The 20,640-nt window shown below is 42.9% G+C and overlaps 1 protein-coding gene across 2 annotated transcripts in view; it reads left to right on the forward strand.

The window, feature by feature from the left end:
* Positions 1 to 20,640, forward strand: part of MSRA (methionine sulfoxide reductase A) — a 388,272-nt gene that overhangs the window by 158,796 nt on the left and 208,836 nt on the right. For both annotated transcript variants that reach the window (XM_070376149.1, XM_070376148.1), the window contains exon 2: positions 4,916 to 4,984. In XM_070376149.1, coding sequence (XP_070232250.1) covers positions 4,916 to 4,984 — 69 coding nt within the window. The remainder of the gene's footprint in view (positions 1 to 4,915; positions 4,985 to 20,640) is intronic.

Here is a 20,640-nt window from a genome sequence, read left to right on the forward strand (position 1 = left end):
GGAGTGCGGCGCTTTGGAACGTGTGCCCACAGCGCCCAGCCAGCCAGACGGGAGGCACCCGCCTGCTGGGCCGGGCAGCAGATGTCCTTGTCAGACGGACAGACCCCTCCTGTCTTCTGCTCTGCTGGTGATCAATACTCTCAGTGCCCAGTCAATGAGAGATGGCTCTGTTTAGTCAGTTTGATTGTTTCTGTGGTGAAATGTGCCACCACTTTTGAAAAAAAAATTATAAATGCTTTTTAAAAAATATTTTTAATTATAAATTATAAATGCTCCTCACCCTCCAGTCTCATCTGACCTTTAGAATATGCTTCAGCAGTCTCAGGTTCTTTGGCCCCCGAGTACTTGCCTGAGCAGAGTGTCAATGGGAAGCTGCCCTTGGTCTGCAGGACTAGAACTGCCCTTGCTTGGTTTTTAACACCTCCCCTGTTCTCTCCTTCTGGAATAGAAAGTAGCACACAGTATCTATTCTCTTATCCATAAAGCCGTATAGAGTCTGGAGGCTTTCAAAGAGTCTTTTTAAAAAATTGCAATGGGTGATGTAGAAATGAGAAGGAAAAATGGCTTCTTTCTTTGTACCATCTTTATGGTTTATTCACTGAGACCAGGAATAGCAGAATGATTTCATCACACATGCCTTTCCTGAGGAGTAAGAGACTCTGTGGGGTGCTAAGTCCAGACGAGATTTTGTGGTCATAGTCGGGGAATTGTGAAAGTGTGCTGGGATTGATTAATGATGTCTGCCATGGACGTGGACGTGGAGGAGAGGTACATGTGTGCCGTGTATTTGCCAGTCCTGACTCAGATCTTGGGTAAAGCAAGTCCACATGTAGATGCTGATACAAGCCTGACAGTTGTGTGTATTGTGCGCCAGGCACCCTTCTCAGTGCCTTACATATATTAACTCCTTTGATTCTCAGAGCAACCCGTGAGGTAGGTACGGATGAGGAAATGGAAGCACAGAGAGGCTGCGTTGCTGAGCCAAGGTCATACGACTAGGCAGCGGGAGAGCTGAGATTCAGGGTCAGACAGTTTTATCGCAGAGTCCAGGTCCTTAGCCCTAGATTCTGCACTCTTTATCCTTGGCTAATGCTGTGTCTTTGCTCTCCAGGGAATGATGTAAGGCTCAGCTGTGGTTCAGATAAAAGTACATAAATATTCTTTGTACTATTTTATTTTTGCAAATTTTCCATAAGTTTTACATAATTTCTAATAAAAATTTAAAAGTACTACTAAAAAAAAAGAAAAAGAAAAAGATGCAAGATCAAGTTTAGAGCCTTGTTATCTTTGGGTCTCAGGCTGTAGAATGAAAGATAAGACAGAGTCCCGGAGAGCCTGGGCAGTGAGGAGGGAGTTGCTTATGAACTTCCTCCTTCCTCTCTGGGTAGCATGTCCAGTCTTTGCACTTCTACCTTCTCAGATGGGAGAAGGTGGTTTGGAAGGGAAGAGGAATGGTGTTTAGGGACTGGAACAGAGGAGTTCCTTGGTCTCCAGGCCATCCGACTGGGGAGACTTTCTGAGTGGCCTTTTTCAATGATCATTTATGTATAAGGGACACATGTGTGTGTATGTAGAGATACATCAGTGTATCAAATAATAATCTTTCATAATGGCTAAAGAGGGACTTTTTAGTACCTTAGTAGTTTGTTTCCCTTCATTAATTTAGCAGCTATTCATTAAACACCTATGTTGGGTCTTACAATGTGCGGAAACTGTGGGAACCATGAACCCATATGAGCCCTGCCTTCTCTGAGCTTGTAGTCTACTCGCTGAAATAATGACTAAGTGTAGGGTGCAGCTCTGACTGTAGTCGAGGGAATGAGGGGCGGAGGTGGCCAGACCACATGGGTTTTTGAAGCTGCATTGAAGAGTTCTGATTTCTGCCTATGAGCAGTGGGAAGCCATTGCAAGTGGGGGAGAGGACCAGGGACTTGGTGTTATATAATCAGTTAAAAGATAATTGTGATGATAATGGGAAGAATGAATTGGAGAGGGGATATGGAAGAGCTGGAGGTGCTTGTAAGGGTCCAGGGCAGAGGCCATAAGAGTTGGGACGAGGGTGGTTTGGGTGGTGAAGGGAAGAAGTGAAAGGATTCTAAAGCTATCTGAAAGGCAAAATTAGCCAGATTTGGTGATGGATTAGGTATGCATAGCAAGGGAGAGAGAATGGGCAAGGATGCCCCGAAAGTAGGAGTATGTGGTCCTATTCCCAGGGGTAGGGATGCTGGAAGAGGGTCAGGTTTGGTGAGGAAGGTCATCCTGCATTGGAAGTGCTTTTGAGCTGTGCCCGAGGAGATGTCAAATAAGCCACAATGTTTATGGAAGCCATGTAGTGGTTTGGCTGGCTATACATATGTCCTGATGAACTGTCCTGGGACACTAAGTGCTGCAGAACAAATTTTAGAAATCTACAGCTTTGTTGACTTCGAAAAATTCAAACAAACATTTGCATCTGGGAAGTAAGAATCTAACAATGACAAAGACAACTGATAGTGATAAATATCTTGCATAATATTCACAGTTATTTTTGGTTTTGCATATTTCTCTGCCAGTCTTTTCCCACAAGCATTCATATTTTTGTTAGCCGTCATTATAGTCTGCATTCAGTATGTAATAGCATTGTTTTCACTTACTATTATCCCAAATATTTTTTCACATTTCTATTTGTCTCTCAAATACTGTGTTTAAAATGTTACATGATATTCCATGCTTGTGATAAATTATGAATGATAATTTTCTATGTTTTGATAATGTTTGATAATGATAATGTTTCTCTGTTTTTGGATATTTAGTTGATATAAAGATTTATTACCAGTAGTACATGAGTAAATATTATGTCTACCACCTTTTTTTTTTTTTCTCTCGCATTTTTCTTTAAATTCTCATGAGTGAGCTTAGTGGGTTAGCCTTTGAATGGGATTATAGCTCTTTGATATATGTTTTAATACCTCTGACAGGGGCTCTGGGGTCCTAACTATAGAATAGAGCTGTGAGTTCCTCGTGGAGCCTCACCACCTTCCTTTGGATTCAGTAACCAATGATCCTACCATTGTCTGAACACTGTCCAAGGTACCACGGCCACCTGTGACCTTACCTCCTGCATCTGCTGGAGGGGCCAGTTAGTGCCTTGAGACTGTAAGACTCGTGAGCCAGGTTCAGCCTGGTTCCTCCCCTTCACCCAGTTCTTCTGTTCCTCAAACAGTACACCGTTGCTTAGGAACCTGTGGAGGCCCCTGAAATGATGGAATAGAGGAAGGAATCGACTAACCTAGACTGAGCCTTATCAGCCTCCAGGCTCTAAAAGACCTGTGGTCTGTGGTGTGGTGCTACGGCGGCTGTGGTGTAGCTGTGGTGCTCCGGCGGCTGCCTAGGGTCTTGTGGGTTTGGATGGGAATCTCAAGACCTTTTATGATCAGGTGCCTGCCTACCAATCTATCCTTAAGTGCCGCTGCTTCTCAACACATCACCTTTACTTGCCTGGACTAGTCTGTCCTCTGGCCCAGGACAGTGTCTTGGCTGCATCGACTTCTGGCTCTCACTCGAGTTGCTCCCTCACCCTCTGCTTTTCTGAGTCCTAGTCCTCCTTTTAGACTCGACACTAACTGTAATTTCCCCAGGTTCCTGGCTCCACCTTGCAGCTGACTGTCCCTCTGCTGCAAACTCTTCCAGTACCTTTAGTCCCCACTCCAGGACTTAGCACATCATTGTGAACTTGCTTTTGAAATTTTACCTCTTGAAGATAATTGTACACTCCTCATAAAGGCAAGAATCATGTCAGTCTCCACCCAACTCTGCCAAAGCCCTCAGTACCTAGCTTTAGTGCTGAGCCCTGTGCCAGAGCTCAGTAAATCTAATGTGACCCATTAGATCAAAATATCCATGCACCATGATGCAGTGTCAAAGTGTTTTCGATGTAAATGTCCATGTTCCCAAATTGCTAAGGATCAAATTAGGCTACTCGTAGATGGGCCATACTCAGATCTTCTCTTACCTGGTTTTGGTTTGGGAGCTATGAGAGTAAGTTAAGGCTGGAAAACCATAAGCCGGTCACTTTTAATTTCTAAGTCCTTGATATGCATTCAGGTGGAAGGGTGACTGGCGGATGTGATGAGGCTGGATGAAGGGTAGTAGGAAGCAGTGAAATGAAGGTCTGTCTGGTCTTTAAGAAGGCAAGTGTCACTGGCCCCTGAAATGGTGCTTGACTTGCGAAATGATGCTGTCTGCAGTGTTACCCTGTTGTCTTTTTATTATGGTTATTTTAATACTTATGCATTTATTTCTTTGGTTGCGTTGGGTTTTAGCTGCAGCATCTCTTTGTTGTGTCATGCGGGATCGTTTGTTGTAGTGCACAGACTCTCTAGTTGTGGCACACAGGCTGCATTGCTCCTCAGCATGTGGGATCCTAGTTCTGCAACCAGGGTTCTCACCTGCATCCCCTGCTTGGCAAGGCAAATTCTTAACCACTGGATCACTAAGGAAGTCCCTACCCTGTAGTCTTTACAGCTTACTTCTGATCATCAGCAATCCTCAGGGAAAGCCACCGCAGTTCACCCCGAGCCCCACGCTCCCTTTGTTCTCCAGGGCATGTCCTGGCACAGAGGGACCCTCTGGCCGGGAGTCCGGAGCTTCCAGGCCGGCTGGCTTTGCCACCCCCAGCTGCACGGCTCTGCACATACTCGGGCCTGGAAGTGCTCACTGGTGAAATGCCATGCCCGAATGAGGCCATCTCTGGGCTTTTTTGTAACTGAGATTAAAAAAAAATAATAATTGAAACTCTCTTAAGAGGGTGAACTTTAGTGCTGTTTCTAACTAAAAATGAGAAATAGGCTCTCTGACACATTTAATGACATGTGTTAGTATGTGTGTAGAACTTTACACTTAACTTGATTTTCTTTCTTTCTTTCTTTTTTTCTAGCCAAACATCATGTCAATGGCAACAGAACAGTTGAACCTTTCCCAGAGGGAACACAGATGGCTGTATTTGGTAAGATATCAATTCTGAAAGAAAACCCAAATTGTGTGCAAAGACTCGTGCCAAATTTCTGAGTTTTAGCAAGTGTCCTCAGGGCTTCAAAATCTGGGCTCTTCTAGATATTTACAAGTTGTTGCAGCCAAAAAATTATCGAGTTCTTAGTATTTCTGGGATCAGAAAAGCTTATTCTATAGAATTTAGTATGCTTTCCTTCCTCACTTTGCAAGTCAAATATCAAACTGTATATTTACTGTTCTTATGTCCACACTCTGAATTAACCTGATAATTTAGGAGTTGAGTTTTTCTTCCCTAGGAAAGATTTTTTCCGTATACACATATACATATATATGTGCATGCTCAGTCTCTTCAGTCGTGTCCAACTCTTTGCGACCCCATGGACTGTAGCCTGCCAGGCTCTTCTGTCCATGGGATTCTCCAGGCAGGAATACCGGAGTGGGTTGTCATTCTCTTCTCCAGGGGGTCTTCCTGAACCTAGGTCCTCTACATTGCAAACAGATTCTTTACTGTCTGAGCCACCGGGGAAGCCTATATGTATACATACATGTACTATACATACATATGTGTATGCATAAAAGCTGGGGTTCAAATAGCTTTGAGATGTTATTCCACAGAGATCAATCTAATTGAACAGTCTCTTTCTCCTCCATTATGAACTGAGCATATTCCTGTTTTTTGTTTGTTTGTTTCTCTGGTTCCTTCCCCTTAGCCTTTAGACACATTCTCTGATCTCTTTCATCCTAAAGCCCTCAATTCCCCTGACTTCACACCCCCTCCAGCTTCCATCTCCCCTCTGGTCCTGATGGAAGTCTCCTGCAAGGGCTTTTGATGTAAAATTGCTTTAAGCACTGAAGTGTCTTTGAGCCAGAAATTAGCCTTCTGACAACAGTGTCTCTAAATTAGCATATTCAGGATAAAATGTTTCCCTAATCCCAGAGTTAGTCATCACTGATGATTAACCCTGGAGAGTTATGAAACAGGGACCCACTTCTGCCCAGGTGTTTGTAAATCTTGCTGTGTGTGGGCTGTCACCTTTTAAAATATACTGGTTAGTAATTAGAAGTTCTAATGCCCAGAAATTTAAATGCAGTATCTGGTTTTTGTAGAAAAAAGCATTTGTTGTTGTTCAGTCACTAAGTTGTGTCTGACTCTTTTCAACCACGTGGACTGGAGCATGCCAGGCTTCCCTGTCCTTCACTGTCTCCTGGAGTTTGCTCAAATTCACGTCTACTGAGTCGGTGATGCTGTCTAACCATTTCATCCTCTATCGCCCCCTTCTCCTTTTGCCTTCAGTCTTCCCAGAAGAAGGGAAAAAGTCGGCTCCAGTGAGTCGGCTCTTTGTGTTGGGTGGCAAAAATATTGGAGGTTTAACTTCAGTATCAGTCCTTCCTATGAATATTCAGGGTCGATTTTCTTTAGGATTGACTGATTTGATCTCCTTGCATTAATTATTACTATAAGGTGTGTGCTCACTGTTTGATTTGTTAAGTTTCCTCTGAGAAATTACATTCAATGACAGCATTTTTACTCAAGTCATAGGCCAAGCTGAGTGTCTGTTACCAGGGCACGAAAAGAGTCATGTAATTGTTCAAAGGGTTCTTTCGGTGTCTTTTAGCTTTGTGAACCCCCAGAAACTAGGTTAGAAACTAGGTTCCATGTCATACTGGGAAATGTGAAATGAGACTGACTGGTCATAGATTTCCTCCTGTCCTGATATTTTAGGAAAGACTCTTTCCCAAAGGACTAATAATGTTGTTGGCCACATAATTGAAAATATCAGTGCATAAAGCTCTGTAGCGGGATTATTATTACTATAAGTTTGTGAAAGGTTTGCTTTAGAGTGACTTCCCTAAAAATCCTAACCCAAGGCCTTCATTGTTTGACTGGGCAAGCAGCTCCCCCTCTCCCAGCCTCAGTTTTCTTAGCCATGGAGTGGGGAGGCTGATGGGGTTCCTCTGAGACTCTCCCCTTGGCTTCTGCATCTTCCGTACTCCAGGCTGTAGGCTCATCTGGCTGCAGGCTACCCTGGGAAGCCCACTGTGAATGGCCAAGGGGTGTGCTTTTAAAAGAAACAAATTGTGTACCTAACCTCTACCAGTGCAGAAATATACAGATTGTAAACCAGAATAACATCCCCTGACATCTGAGGAGTTTTGCTTTATTAGAACTGCAGTTTGCCTCTTCCAGGTGCTTAAATGAAGGCCTCTGCTTTGGTTAACTGCACGCAAACATTTGATATTTGTGCTTTCAAAACCATCCTCTCTTGATATAGCTTGTCCACCTGGTCTGCGCTGGGGAGTGGATGGGTTTTGGGGTGGGGTTCCGTCATTCAAGTTGTTTATAGTTGTACTGAAAAAGTAAGACTAACTGCAGCTTCTTGACACGTCTTGGGCATTTAGTCCTCACAGTACCTTGTAAAGCTGGTCGGAGTACATAATCCCCTTCTCAGAGAGCTCATATGATTTATCACAAGTCCCTCAGCCATAGAGATGATGGAGCTCAAATGTGAGCCTAGGTCTAACTGACCGGAAGTCCACACTCTTTTCCTCATGTCCCCGGACACTTGGCTCTGGTTACAGGAGTCCTGGGAGAGTCTGGTAGAGTCAGAATTGCCTTTCGGCTAGATCATCCATGCACAAAAGCATGATTTCCAGCCAAGTCAATTTAGCAAATTGATTTGTGAATTTCTGTGCATTTCCAGAGTGCTCTGAAGGACTCTTGAGACACAGCTTTTGCCGGGAAAACACTGCTTGGAGTGACATCTCCTACTATTTATCATTTCCCCCCATCTGATCTTAGTAGCAAGCATTAATGTGCAGGAGAATGTCTTACATCAACTTCCCTGCGAGGTCACCAAAGCAACAGTGGCATTGTGTACTCGTCCAAACTCATTCTTTAGCCTGGGAAAGCGTTAGTATTTTATGCCAACAGAGTATCAGCTATTCCTGTTTCATTATCTGTCAGTTAATCATTTGAATGGACCTTATGGAATGCTGTCTAAATAGAAACTTTTAAATTTAATCCACTCTGAAAATGCACTCCCATTAGCATTTAGCTTAGGATGGGTGATGTAAGGAAGGGTACAGTGAGGGTCAAGGGCAGGTTTCATTCTAAGAAATGTATGAATGTGTTATTATGTCAAGTGGCCAGATAATGTATGGACAGTTCCTTAAAAGCTGTTTCTGGCATGCAGTCTTCAAAGATTATTTTTAAGACAAGACGTTCATTTTTTTCAGGCTCTCTTTTGTGGCCCAGTTAGTTTTACCCTTGTCTTGTTTTTCTGTGATCACTGTTCTTTAACTTTTCATGGCTCTTTTCTTCCCTCCTCACTTTAGGACAATGATAATGAAGGTAATAGGCCTGCTCTCCCGGTGGGCTTCTCCTCGTCTGTGCGTGTTGCTCTCTTTCAAGTCAGTGGGAGCCCCTTTTTCACAGGCTGGGGAAGTGGACCCGAACATTTTGCAATTACTGAGTGTCTTTGTTCCTGGCGGCTGAGTGCCCAATGGCAGCCAGCCCTTTGATCACACCACAGCCCTGTGAAGTGGGCATCACTGGGCGCTTTTAGAGACGGAAAAACTGAGGCACCCAAAGATGAAAGAGATCTGGTCAAGTAAAGGGAGTGCTTCCTCTGGCACAAGGACATCCCCGTGACAGCTGCCCACATGCTGTGCCTGACTTTGAAGGGTCCTCTCCAGCTCTCCGTATCTTAGTGAAAGTGAACAGAGGACCCCTCCACCCAGGCAAAGAGCATGAGCCCCTGCCTCTGTAGTGGTCATTCTCAAGTATGGAACAGCTATTCAGTTTACTAAAGGTACTCCATCGTCAGGAAGAGTTATCATTTCCAAATAAGATAGGAATTTGTTCATTGAGAAGAGTGCAGAGAAATCAGGGGTGTGTGGGGCGCCAGCCTTAATATGTGAAGAGTTTTAGTTCAATCTGAAAAAGTGAGATACAGAGTTTTAAAACTTTCGAGTTCAATACTTGATCATAACACTTATTATCCAAACTCAGATACTTTGAGGAGTGAAAAGGGTGCTGTTAAAAAATGTTATGTATTTAAAAATTTTTATTGGAATGTAGTTGCTTTATAATATTGTGTTACTTTCTGCTGCACAGCAAAGTGAATCAGCCACATGTACACATGTATCCCCTCTCTTTTGGATTTCCTTCCCATTTAGGTCACCATGACGCAGTGAGTAGAGTTCCCTGTGCTATACACATATACACGTACTCACACAAAAGAATCCTAATGAGAGTGTGTATTGTAAGCTATTGTGCCAAGAATAATAAATACATTGAGTAAAGTTGCATTGAAAAATAATGAACTTAGAGATATAAAAGGAAATAAAAATTCCAACACAGTAGCCTTCCCTTATGTACCACATAGAGTCAATACCAGTAGTTACATTAACTTCCAAGATTTTACTCAGTATACCTGGCTGTTGTTATATTCTTTCTAAATGCCTTGAAATGAATAGTTAGTTCATATTTATACCTGGCTATTGTTATATTCTTTTGAATGACCTGAAATGAACAGTTAATTCATATTTATACCTGGCTTATAGCACTTAAGTAAGAGATGGGGAATTATCTGATTATACCTTTGCAATTCTAATATTGTACTAGTACTGTTCAATGGGGCTTCCCTGGTAGCTCAGTGGATAAAGAATCCGTCTGCAATGCAGGAGATATAGGACACGCAGGTTTGAACCCTGGGTCAGGAAGATCTCCTGGAGGAGGACATGGCAACCCACTCCAGTATTCTTCCTTAGAGAATCCCATGGACAGAGGAGCCTGGTGGGCTACAGTCCATGGTGTTGCACAGAGTCATACACAACTGAGCAACTAACACACACTGTCCAGTGCTGTAGGGCAATGAACTCTTCGTCAGTAGAGGTATTCAAATGGGAAATCAATTCTACCTAGTTGGGAAGTGGAAGTAAATAACTTTTAAGAGGTTTTCTTCTCAATTAATGAGAATTGTCTTTGTTTCAGAATGTTAAACCATTTTGAAAAAAATTACTTCTAACTGTAAATTCTTTGGTGCTGTCATTTAGAAACCCCCATCTAGGCAGTTTGGTGAGAGGTAAAAATTCTGCAGTGAGAGGCTGCAGTGGTCAGGAAATGATAGATGACAAACAACAACAGCAGAAGTAGCTCAGGGAATTCTTAAGGTTATTCTGGGTTTTAGGCTCCCCCCAGCCTGGCAGATCAACATTCAGAAAACGAAGATCATGGCATCTGGTCCCATCAGTTCATGGCAAATAGATGGGGAAGCAGTGGAAACAGTGACAGACTTTATTTTGGGGGGCTCCAAAATCACTGCAGATGGTGACTGCAGCCATGAAATTAGAAGATACTTGCTCGTTGGAAGAAAAGATATGACCAACCTAGACAGCATATTAAAAAGCAGAGACATTACTTTGCCAACAAAGGCCTGTCTAGCCAAAGCTATGGTTTTTCCAGTGGTCATGTATGGATGTGAGAGTTGGACTATAAAGAAACCTGAGCGCTGAAGAATTGATGCTTTTGAACTGTGGTGTTGGAGGAGACTCTTGAGAGTCCCTTGGACTGCAAGGAGATCCAAGCAGTCCATCCTAAAGGAAATCAATCCTGAATATTAACTGGAAGGACTGATGCTGAAGCCGAAACTCCAATACTTTGGTCACCTGATGCGAAGAATTGACTCATTTGAAAAGACCCTGATGCTGGAAAAGATTGAAGGTGGAAGGAGAAGGGGATGACAGAGGATGAGATGCTTGGATGGCATCAGCAACTCGGTGGACATGAGTTTGAGTAAGCTCCGGGAGTTGGTGACGGACAGGGAAGCCTGGCATGCTTCAGTCCATGGGGTCACAAAGAGTTGGATACGACTGAGCGACTGAACTGAACTGATCCTGGCAGGGATAGCTCTGGAAACTCAAACTACTACAAAACCTGTTTTCTGTGTCCTAGTCTTTTGGGCTCTTCAAACAAGAGGAAGCAAAAGACAACCCAAGACATCATGAGAATGTACTATGATCTTGTTACACTTCTCTGTTTCTAGCCACAGAGCCAAGAATTTGCTAACTCTTTCCCAACTAGCTGTGTGGGAGGACTGATCCCAGAGCAGGGGCCAGTGGCTGTCAGAGGCCCATAGACATGCCCCACCTCAGGGGACACATCTTCTGTAGGAGAAGGGCTCATTGTCTGTAAGATGAACCAATCATAAGATATCTGCACCCCCCTCCCCACCCCGAATTGAATCAGAGGTGATTTTTGAAACAGCCACAGTTATTTTGTCTCCTGGCCAAGAACACAGCATTGAAAGCAGCAGGCAATATGTCAGACTTCAAAGGAAAAATATATTGGTGTCTCGTTGGCCAGGATCCAACATTATGTTGGTAAATAATCAAATCCCGGTGTGGCATATTTCTCCCTGAACCTTGACTGAAAACTATGGAAGACTATTCTGTGAGCTGTGGAGCGGCAGTCACTCATTCCAAGGAAAAGGCCAGAAAGAATGACTTTGAAATGTGTTTATAATTAACCAAACAATCTAAATTCACAAGATGGTTAGAACAGCAGGCTGCTCACTGGTGCGAACTTCTGAAGTGAGGAGGCACTTGGGGAAGCCAAAATAGGCCTTCCCCAGGGTAATCTGAGACACCTTTAAGGGACATGTAGCTGGTCATGTGGAGACATGCTTTAAGACACATTTTATTTTATGTGTCTTTTGCATGTGTGTAATGATCTCAGCTTTCATTTCCTTTTTGAGTGTGGAAAGGTCAAATAACAGGGGCAAGGCGGGGAGAGACTTTTCAAAGTGCCATGTTGAAAATTCCTTTTGTTGTGTGTGGCACTGCCCAGGATTGTCCTGGCCCTGGTCCTGATCCAGAAGGCACAGGCGTGGTGTCGGAGACGCCCGTCCTGGGGTGGGGAGGGTGAGAGCATGGCAGCTGGAGGTGGGTGGGGATTTCTGTGTCTGGAGAAAGCAACTGCACCCTTGGTAGGAAGCAGTGGGTCAAGTAGTGTCTGATAAAGTAACCCTTGATTGGTCTGGAGATCACGTATCCGTCAACCCCAACCACGTGGAACACTTGTAAGAACCAGAAAGTAAGCACACCCTCCCACCAAAAGTTGCAGAGAAGTCCCTGAAGAACTCAGAATTCACAGACATCTTGAGTTAGGTGATGGGCTTCCCCAATAGCTCAGACGGTCAAGAATCTGCCTGCAATGCAGGAGACCCGGGTTCGATGCCTGGGTGGGGAAGATCCCCTGGAGCAGGGAATGGCAACCCACTCCAGTATTTGTGCCTGGAGAATCCCACAGACAGAGGAGCCTGGCAGGCTACAGTCCATGGGGTCACAAAGAGTCGGACACGACTGAGTGACTGAGCATGAGCCCTGTTATTTCTTTCAGTGGAGTTTTAAAAAATGCTTAATTTTTCATTCTTTATTATGAAAAATCTCAACCATGTGTAAAAGTAGACTAATATAGTGAAGCTTCACTAACTCAGCTTCAGCAGTTGTCACTCAGGGATAATGTGCTTCATCTCTGTTCCTACTCACTCTCTCTTCTCCATCCCAGGTTGTTTCACAGCAAATCTCAGGTATCATATCATTTCATCCCAGGAATAGTTAGGCACGTATCTCTTTCTAAGAGCAGATTTTAAGAAAACATACCACAATGCCATTATCATACCTCAAAAAATAGTTCCATAATATCATCAAATATCCCATGAGTGCGTATTTCTACTCTTGTCTTATAAATGTTTTTTCAAACCATCCCTTTGAATCAAGATCCAAATAGAGTCCATATACTGCAATTGATTTAGTCTCTTTTGGTCTATAAATTCACCCTTCTATCTATTTTTCCTTATAATTTATTTGTTTAAAAAACTAGATCATTTATTCTGGTACTGTCTCCTTCAGCCTGGATTGCATGAACATGCTTGTAAAGCCTCTGTATTTTCTGCAAATCGGAAATTAGAAGACTGATCAGAATCCATAGGTGGGGTGCGTAAGCATCCAGGAGACATTGAATAACTGGTTCTCTCTTTTGGTGAAGTCAGCAGCCCCTAATGATCATTGTCTTAATCTGTTATTTTATTAGAAGCTGCAAGATGGTGGTATTTAAATTCTTGCATTCCCCTTTATTTATGGCCTAGAATATTTCTAAAAAAAGAAACTTCCCTTTATCAACAATTTGGTTACCTTGACCTCCAGTTGATTAGGAAAGCAACTTCGTTTTTTTCCCTATGTTTACTGTTTTGCTCCATGTATCTGAATATGGATTAAATGTATATTCATGAGTCAGAAGCATGTATAAGTATAGTTGCTTAAGTCAAAAGTGATTTAACAAGTGATGGAAACCTCTTTAATTGGACTGAATGACCATTTTCACTTGGGCATTTAATCAACCTATTAAAACTTGTAACCATTTGGTCAAACATTTGAAAATATAATCACAGTAGACAGATTGCCTCAACAGATTTGGGTAAAACAAAGAAACAGGCACACAGTCAGGTGGCAGAAGCAAAGCTGGATCTGAGGGGCCACCATCTTCTCTCCAGTTCTCGCCCCAGATCTTGTGACCAGATGCTCCTGGGCATGTCCCAGTCCTGAACTTCCACAGCCCAGGGTGTAAAATCAACTCCAGAGAGGGCCTAAGGGCTCGGGGCTGGCTGGCTTCTAGAGGTGACATGTTTTCAGAATATCAAAATGATGACAATGTATGAGGATCCAAGCAGTGACAAAGCCTTCCCAGGAATGCTGCCCACTGCAAAGACTAGCAGCTGGGCTCTCTCACCTGGAGCTCTTTTTTATGTTTTTGGCTTAATATTGTGACTGTGTTAGAGGTAACAGGAGACATATTTATCAGGGTGCGTTTTCTCTGCTTTCCAGTTTTTACAGACAGAGTAGGTAAAACCGTCTGTGATTCTCACTGCCAAATATTTTGAAATTCAAGAAGGGAAGCTATTTACTGACTCATTTTTGGTCTCATTTTATTTTTATTATTTATTATTTAATATGTTTTTTGGTAAGTTGTCTCAAATTCTTCTTTTGGAATAATGCTGTGTATAAGTAAAGTAAATAAAAGTAAAGTAATTCCTATGAATGAAATTTCTTATGCCCAAATGCAACAGTTTTTTTTTGTTGTTGTTTTGTTTTGTTTTTTTAAGGGCAAGGAAATATAGCACAGGGAGCTTAGCCAGTACTCTGTGATGACCTAGAAGGGTGGGACGGGAGGTGGGTGGGAGGGAGGTCCAAGAGGGTGTGTATGTATATATACATATGTATATATGTATCGGAGAAGGCACTGGCACCCCACTCCAGAACTCTTGCCTGGAAAATCCCATGGACAGAGGAGCCTGGAAGGCTGCAGTCCATGGGGTCGCTGAGGGTCAGACATGACTGAGCGACTTCACTTTCACTTTTCACTTTCATGCATTGGAGAAGGAAATGGCAACCCACTCCAGTGTTCTTGCCTGGAGAATCCCAGGGACGGGGAGCCTGGTGGGCTGCTGTCTATGGGGTCGCACAGCTGATTCATGTTGTCATACAGCAGTAACTAACACAATATTATTAAACCATCATGTGTGTGTGTTAGTCGTTCAGTCATGTCCAACTCTTTGTGACCCTATGGTTTGTAGCCTGCTAGGCTCCCCTGTCCATGGAATTCTCCAGGCAAGAATACTGGAGTGGGTAACCATTCCCTTCTTCAGGGGATCTTCCCGACCCAGGAATCGAACCCAGGTTTTCTGCATTGCAGGCAGACTCTTTACCATCTGAGCCACTGAAGGGCATCCAGGTATGGCTCTGGGCAGAACCTGGAGGGAACACAGTTCTTGAAATAAGGGAAACAAACTTGGTAAGCACCACACTGAGCCAGCCTTTTCCCTGAGGGCACTTCCAAAAGTTCACAGTTGCTTATTTAAAAGAGTAAGAGCAAGCAGGCGAATAGAAAGTGTCTCCCTTACTAGGCTGAAGGGGCAGAGTCTAAGGGCGGCTAGAGTACCAGTAAGTCAGTGGGAAACATTCCATAAGGAAGGAGTAATAGAAAGAAACAAACAAAAGAGATTAATAGTTAAAGGAAAAAAGTCAATAGAAGCAGACCAAGAGATGAGTCCGATGTTTAAATTAGCAGACGAGGATCAAAAATAGATATTATAAATACATGAAGCAATTTACAGGAAAAAGATGGACAGAGTGGGGTAATAGAGTAATATCAACAGAGAAATGTAAACTATAAAATAATGAAATAGAATTTCTAGGACTGAAAAACACAGCATCTGAAATTTAAAGAGCTATTACTGGATTATCTTAACAGGAGATTGGACTTTACATTAGAAGTGATCAGTAAACTTGAAGACAAGTCAATAGAAATTATCTACACAAAAGGACAGAGAGAAAAAATAATTTAAAAAAATGAAGAGAGCCTTGGTAATTATGAGACCATGTCAGTTGGTCTAATGTATGTGTAATTGGAGTGTCAGAAGGAGCCCAGAGAGAGATACTGGGGCAGAAATACATGTTTGAGGAAATAATAGCCATAAATTTGATGAAATATTATTGGGAGGTAGTCAAGATAAATGCCAAAACTGGAGAGTCAAACGCAAGGCTCAAATCAGGACCAAGGAATAAAGTTTTACATGGGCATAAAGACTTAGTGATGGAACAGCAACAACAGCAAAGATTAATAAACATGGATGCATATACAGTGGGGAGGATCTGTTTTTCTCAAAGGCCACCCGTTTCCCCATTTCACTCTCTTAACTCCTTCTGGAAGGCGTTGTTCCCCCTTCTCTGGTTCCATGGTGACAGTGTGTTGAGATGGACTCAGACTTGGGTTCAGATCCTAGCTCTCCTTCTCACTAGGAAATCATTGCAATCTGCATCCTGGAATCATCATTTATTAAATGAAAATAATGATAACTTTTTCACAGGGCAGGTCTCAATGGTATAGACTACGTGCATTTTATAGAGTCACAATGGCCATATCATCGTAGGCACTCAACAAATAATAATTTCTTTCTTCTGCTAAACTGAATCCTCATTGTGGTTAGCTGGCATCACTACCCACCCAGTTAGCCAGGTTAAGGAAATTGTGCTTTATCTTAAGGGCAACAAGAACCATAGAGATGCTTTTCACCAACTGTCCTCCCACCAACTGTACCATACCGTTCCTTCTTGACGAAGTGGAATGATCCAGGCTGACCTGAGCCTCCCTTTAATGTTTTTCTGTTTCTCAGGAAAGATAAGAAGACGGTCTGATTGTACTTCGTGGTTGCAGATTATCTGGGCGGCCTTTCAGGAAAATTCCTTTATCTGGAGTTTCTTTTCCGCCTCCACGTGTCCTACATTTTCTCTTAGGATTCAGCTAGAACTGAAGGCCTTCTGCTGTGTTAATCAGCACCCACTGGCAAATGTCATGTTCATTTGTTCACAGAAATTCCATCAATCTCTCACCCACTGTAGAAGGGAAAACAAATTTGCAAGTGCCTACAGAAGGCATGGCCCATGAACAGACATATCTAGGAAATAGAGTAATACTAAAGGATGCTTCCTAGGAAAACTGAATACTATTTTTTTTTTCTTAAGGCTTTCTCTTCTTTGCCCCGGCGAGCTGTTGAACATATTTGTTAGGCCCTGATAAAATGGACCGCTCACTCTAACCTGGCTTGGTCTCCAGCCTTGTGTTCACCTTCACAGGAAGAGCGTGTTTCTCCTGAATCGGTGCAGCTGTGCATCTGTCATCGATTTTCCTCTAGTCCAGCTAGCAACCACTTGCTTTCCAGCAGCTGGGAGGACCATGATGCTTCCAATGAGCTGGTTTGTGAAGCCTATAGGCTTTCCAGTGCTGACATGGCCAGGGTCATCCTGTCCAGGGCACCACTGCCTCATCAGCCCATTCCTAGGGAGTGGTTGTGGCTCCACTGTCCTTGAAGGGGCCCAGACACACTGTGCACACTCTGAGGAAAGCACATGGTGAGCAGATTCAGAAATCTGTGTAGTGAGGAAAAGATGAAGATGCTTGTAATCAGCTTGCAAGAGGAGGTTCATGGAGTTACCAGAGCCTGCAGATGGCCAAAGGGTTGAAAAGTTGTCCTGAGGAAGAGGGGCTAAATTTGTCCTGTATGACCTCACAGGAGAGCATCAGAGCGAAGGAGGGAGCACTCTAGGGTTTTGGCTCAGTGGAGGAAAGAGCTTCCTAAATGTCGTTAGATCTACAGGGGTGGACTGGACTGCTTCAAGGTTAATGGCAGTTCAACTGTTTGCCATGATGCTGAGGAATGTGTTAATAATATTAATAGCAGGGTCTTGGGACTTCCCTGGTGGTCCAGTGGTTGAGACTTCGCTTTCCAATGCAGGGTTTGCAGGTTCTATCCCTGGTCAGGGACCTAAGAGCCCACATGTCCTGGGGCTAAAAAAAAAACACAACATAAAACAGAAGCAGTATTGTAAAAGATTCAGTGAAGACTTTAAAAATAGTCTGCGTTAAAAAAAAATCTTAAGAAAAAAAATACCAGCAGGGCCTTTAAGCTACGTGAGAGATCAGGTCCCTTACAACCTTGGAATTCTCATTCTTGAATCCTCTTGGTGAATAAAGATCTACTGCTCTTCAGAGGCTATTCCCAGGGTAGAGGGTGAAACACAGCAACGTGTAGAAAGACCTGGGAGCTGCATTCATCATGGAACAGCAGCACAATGTGTCTATATGGACATGTTTTAAATGTGGGAAGAGACTGCAAAGAATACTTAATAAAACTAAAGCAGTATTAGGAATGACGTGGACAGAAGGTAATTAACTGTTACCAAATACTGATAATATCAATCAGATTCTGATTGCTGTATGGTTTCTTGTGTTAAAATTGTATAGTTTTCAAGTAAAAGTTGTGATACGTAAAGCATCTTACTGAATTATTTAATATGATGTGTGTGTGTGTGTTCAGTCTCTCAGTTGAGTCCAACTCTTTGTGACCTCAAGGACTGTAGCCAGCCAGGCTCCTCTGTCCATGGGATTCTCTAGGCAAGAATACTGGAGTGGGTTGCCATGCCCTCCTCCAGGGGATTGAGAAGTTAACAGGCAGGAAGGCCAGGGGTCTCCAAAGGGAGGAAATAGGCTGCAAGTGTCTCTTAAAATTCTTTGTTGCTATGATGACACCTGGTTCCACCTGAACTTAACCTTTCTCAAACCTTGAGCTAACCAATACATTTTTCTTACGGAAGTTTTTTTTTAAGCTGTGTTAATGAAACTATGTATTTGCTTTGGAATTTGCCTTTCTTCAAAATGGTTCCACCTAAGGCTAACTTTTGGCTGATAATAGCTCAACAAACCAGTATTCATATCAATTGTTTTATGGCCGGGGGATGACACACCTCATGCCTTCCTATCTCAAAAATGCATATTGTGGGAGAGGGGCCTGGTGAAACTCCCTCAGCCTTGAGGTGTCTCTCTTATCTGATTAATAACTTTCTAACAGACATAAAACAGCTTGCTAAAACTAGCAGGGGGCACTGTCCACCCCGCTTCTGATGTCTATGTCAGAAGTTTTCTCTGTCCCTTTTTATGCTTTAATAAAACTCTGCTATACGAAAACTCATGAGTGATCAAGCCTGGTCCCTGGTCCCGAAGTTAAATCTTCTTTGAAGACCGTTCACCGTAAGCTATCAGGCCCTTCCCAATCCAAGGATTGAACCTGAGTCTCCTGTGGCTCCTGCATTGCAGGCAGATTCTTTTCCGCTGCACCCGCTGCACCATCTGGCAAGTCCCAAGATTCTTACATGTTACCTACTCATGATTTTAAAGAAGACAAAGAGCAAATTTGAAAGTGTCTGTGATGGAAATTGACTTGAAAGCAGTGGGTGGGGTGAGGGAGCGGGGCTGAGGTACGAGGACAGTTGAAGAGGCAGCAGCTGATCGGGACTAGGATGGTGGGGGCAAAGGGGTGAGGGTGAGGGGCTGGACCCCAGGAAACTGCTGAGGCTGAGGCAAGTGAAAGGGAAGAATAGCAGAGACTCCCAGATTTCCTATGAAGGGTCTAGGAAAATGCCAGTAGCATTAAAACAGAGGCATCGAAACGATGCTGGCTTGCTTGGTCAATTAAGTGTTAGATGTTTTGAATTCAGGATGTCAGGGGGCCTTCCAGGTGGAGATAACGCAGGAGGGAGTTGGAAATGCATCTTTCTAAAGCTTTCTTAGCTGGGTGGTCCGGGGTTAGACCTATGGGTTCAGAGCCATTTCCAAATAGATGATATGTGGTTTGAACCGTATAGAAAAAGCCTGCTTTAAAGGCATAAAAAGGCAAGTGTAAATGTGGACCTTACAGCAAGTTAAAAACAGGCAAAGTGACTTTGTGAGCTTGAGCTGTCAAACTGCAAAGGAGCTGAGGAAGATGGGGAGCCTGTGATCTCAGGAGTAGGAAGGCTGTGTCTCTCTTGCTGTCCTGTCTGACTTTCTGAGATTCCTCTCATGGAGGTAGCTCTGGAAATGACTGGGAACATGGCTGTGTTCTGAGTAATGTCTAACGGTAGGGCAAAGAGCTGGAAGAGAGGAAGCATTTGGATAAAATGTGAAAGAAATATGGATCACAACACATGTACTATTTTTTAAGAGACATAATTTCTGTGTGTTTACTTGGCTGCATCAGGTCTTAGTTACAGCACGCAGGATCTTTCGCTGTGGTGCTTGGACTCTCTACTTGTGGCCCTCAGGATCAGCAGTTGCAAATGCGCAGGCTTACTTGCTGCACAGCATGTGGGATCTTCCCAGACCAGGGATTGAACCCGTGTCCCTGCATCGGCAGGTGGATTCTTTACCCCTGGATCACCAGGGAAGTCCCAAAGATAAAATATTGTTTAAAGAGTCATTTTGTTATATTCTGTAAATGACACCTCTTATGCTCCAAGTATCCAAGGTTCACCTGTCTCAACAGATTTCAAAAGAACACAATAAAGACCATGTTCTCTAAGTGCAAAGCAAAAAATGAAGATACAGTGTAAGAAACAGGCCATATGTTTGAAAGCTAAATTTTATACCCTTAAGTAATCCTGCGTTAGAAGGAAGTAACTTGGAAATTATAAAATATCTAGAAAAGAGCGACGAGGAAAGTACCACATATTTAAGTATGTGGGATGTATCTAAAGCTTTAAAGTTGTTTATCAGAAAATAAGAACACTTGAAAATAAACAGCCTAAGTATTCATATCAAGAAACTAGGGAAGGAACAGACTAAAAGTAAACTGTATAACAAGATAATTGTAAAGAAAGAGCAGATGTAGAAAACTAAAAAAAAGGGGAGGAATCACTGAAAGCCAAATTTTGTTTTGTGATGAGAATGTCTAAAAACAGAAATAGAAATAGGACCACTTGAATAAACTCACGGCAGTGAAGCAATTAAAGTTTTTCCTAATGCCTCCCCTCTCCTCTCCAAAGACACAAGGTCTAGGGGGTTCAGAAAGGTTTATTATAACTCCAAGGACCAAATAAATTTTTCTAATGCAGCGTTAAATAGGAGAAAAAAGAAAAAAATGTTAACAATCCATTTTATGAGGCCAGTATAACCTTGATTCTAATTGTGGACAAGGTCGTACAAGGAAATAAAATTATGACATATTTTCCTTACAAACATAAATGAAAACATTGAAGTAAAATATTCATAAAAGTATT

The sequence above is a fragment of the Bos mutus genome, chromosome 8 (assembly GCF_027580195.1).
Source record: "Bos mutus isolate GX-2022 chromosome 8, NWIPB_WYAK_1.1, whole genome shotgun sequence".
In the NCBI taxonomy this organism is placed as follows: Eukaryota; Metazoa; Chordata; class Mammalia; order Artiodactyla; family Bovidae; genus Bos; species Bos mutus.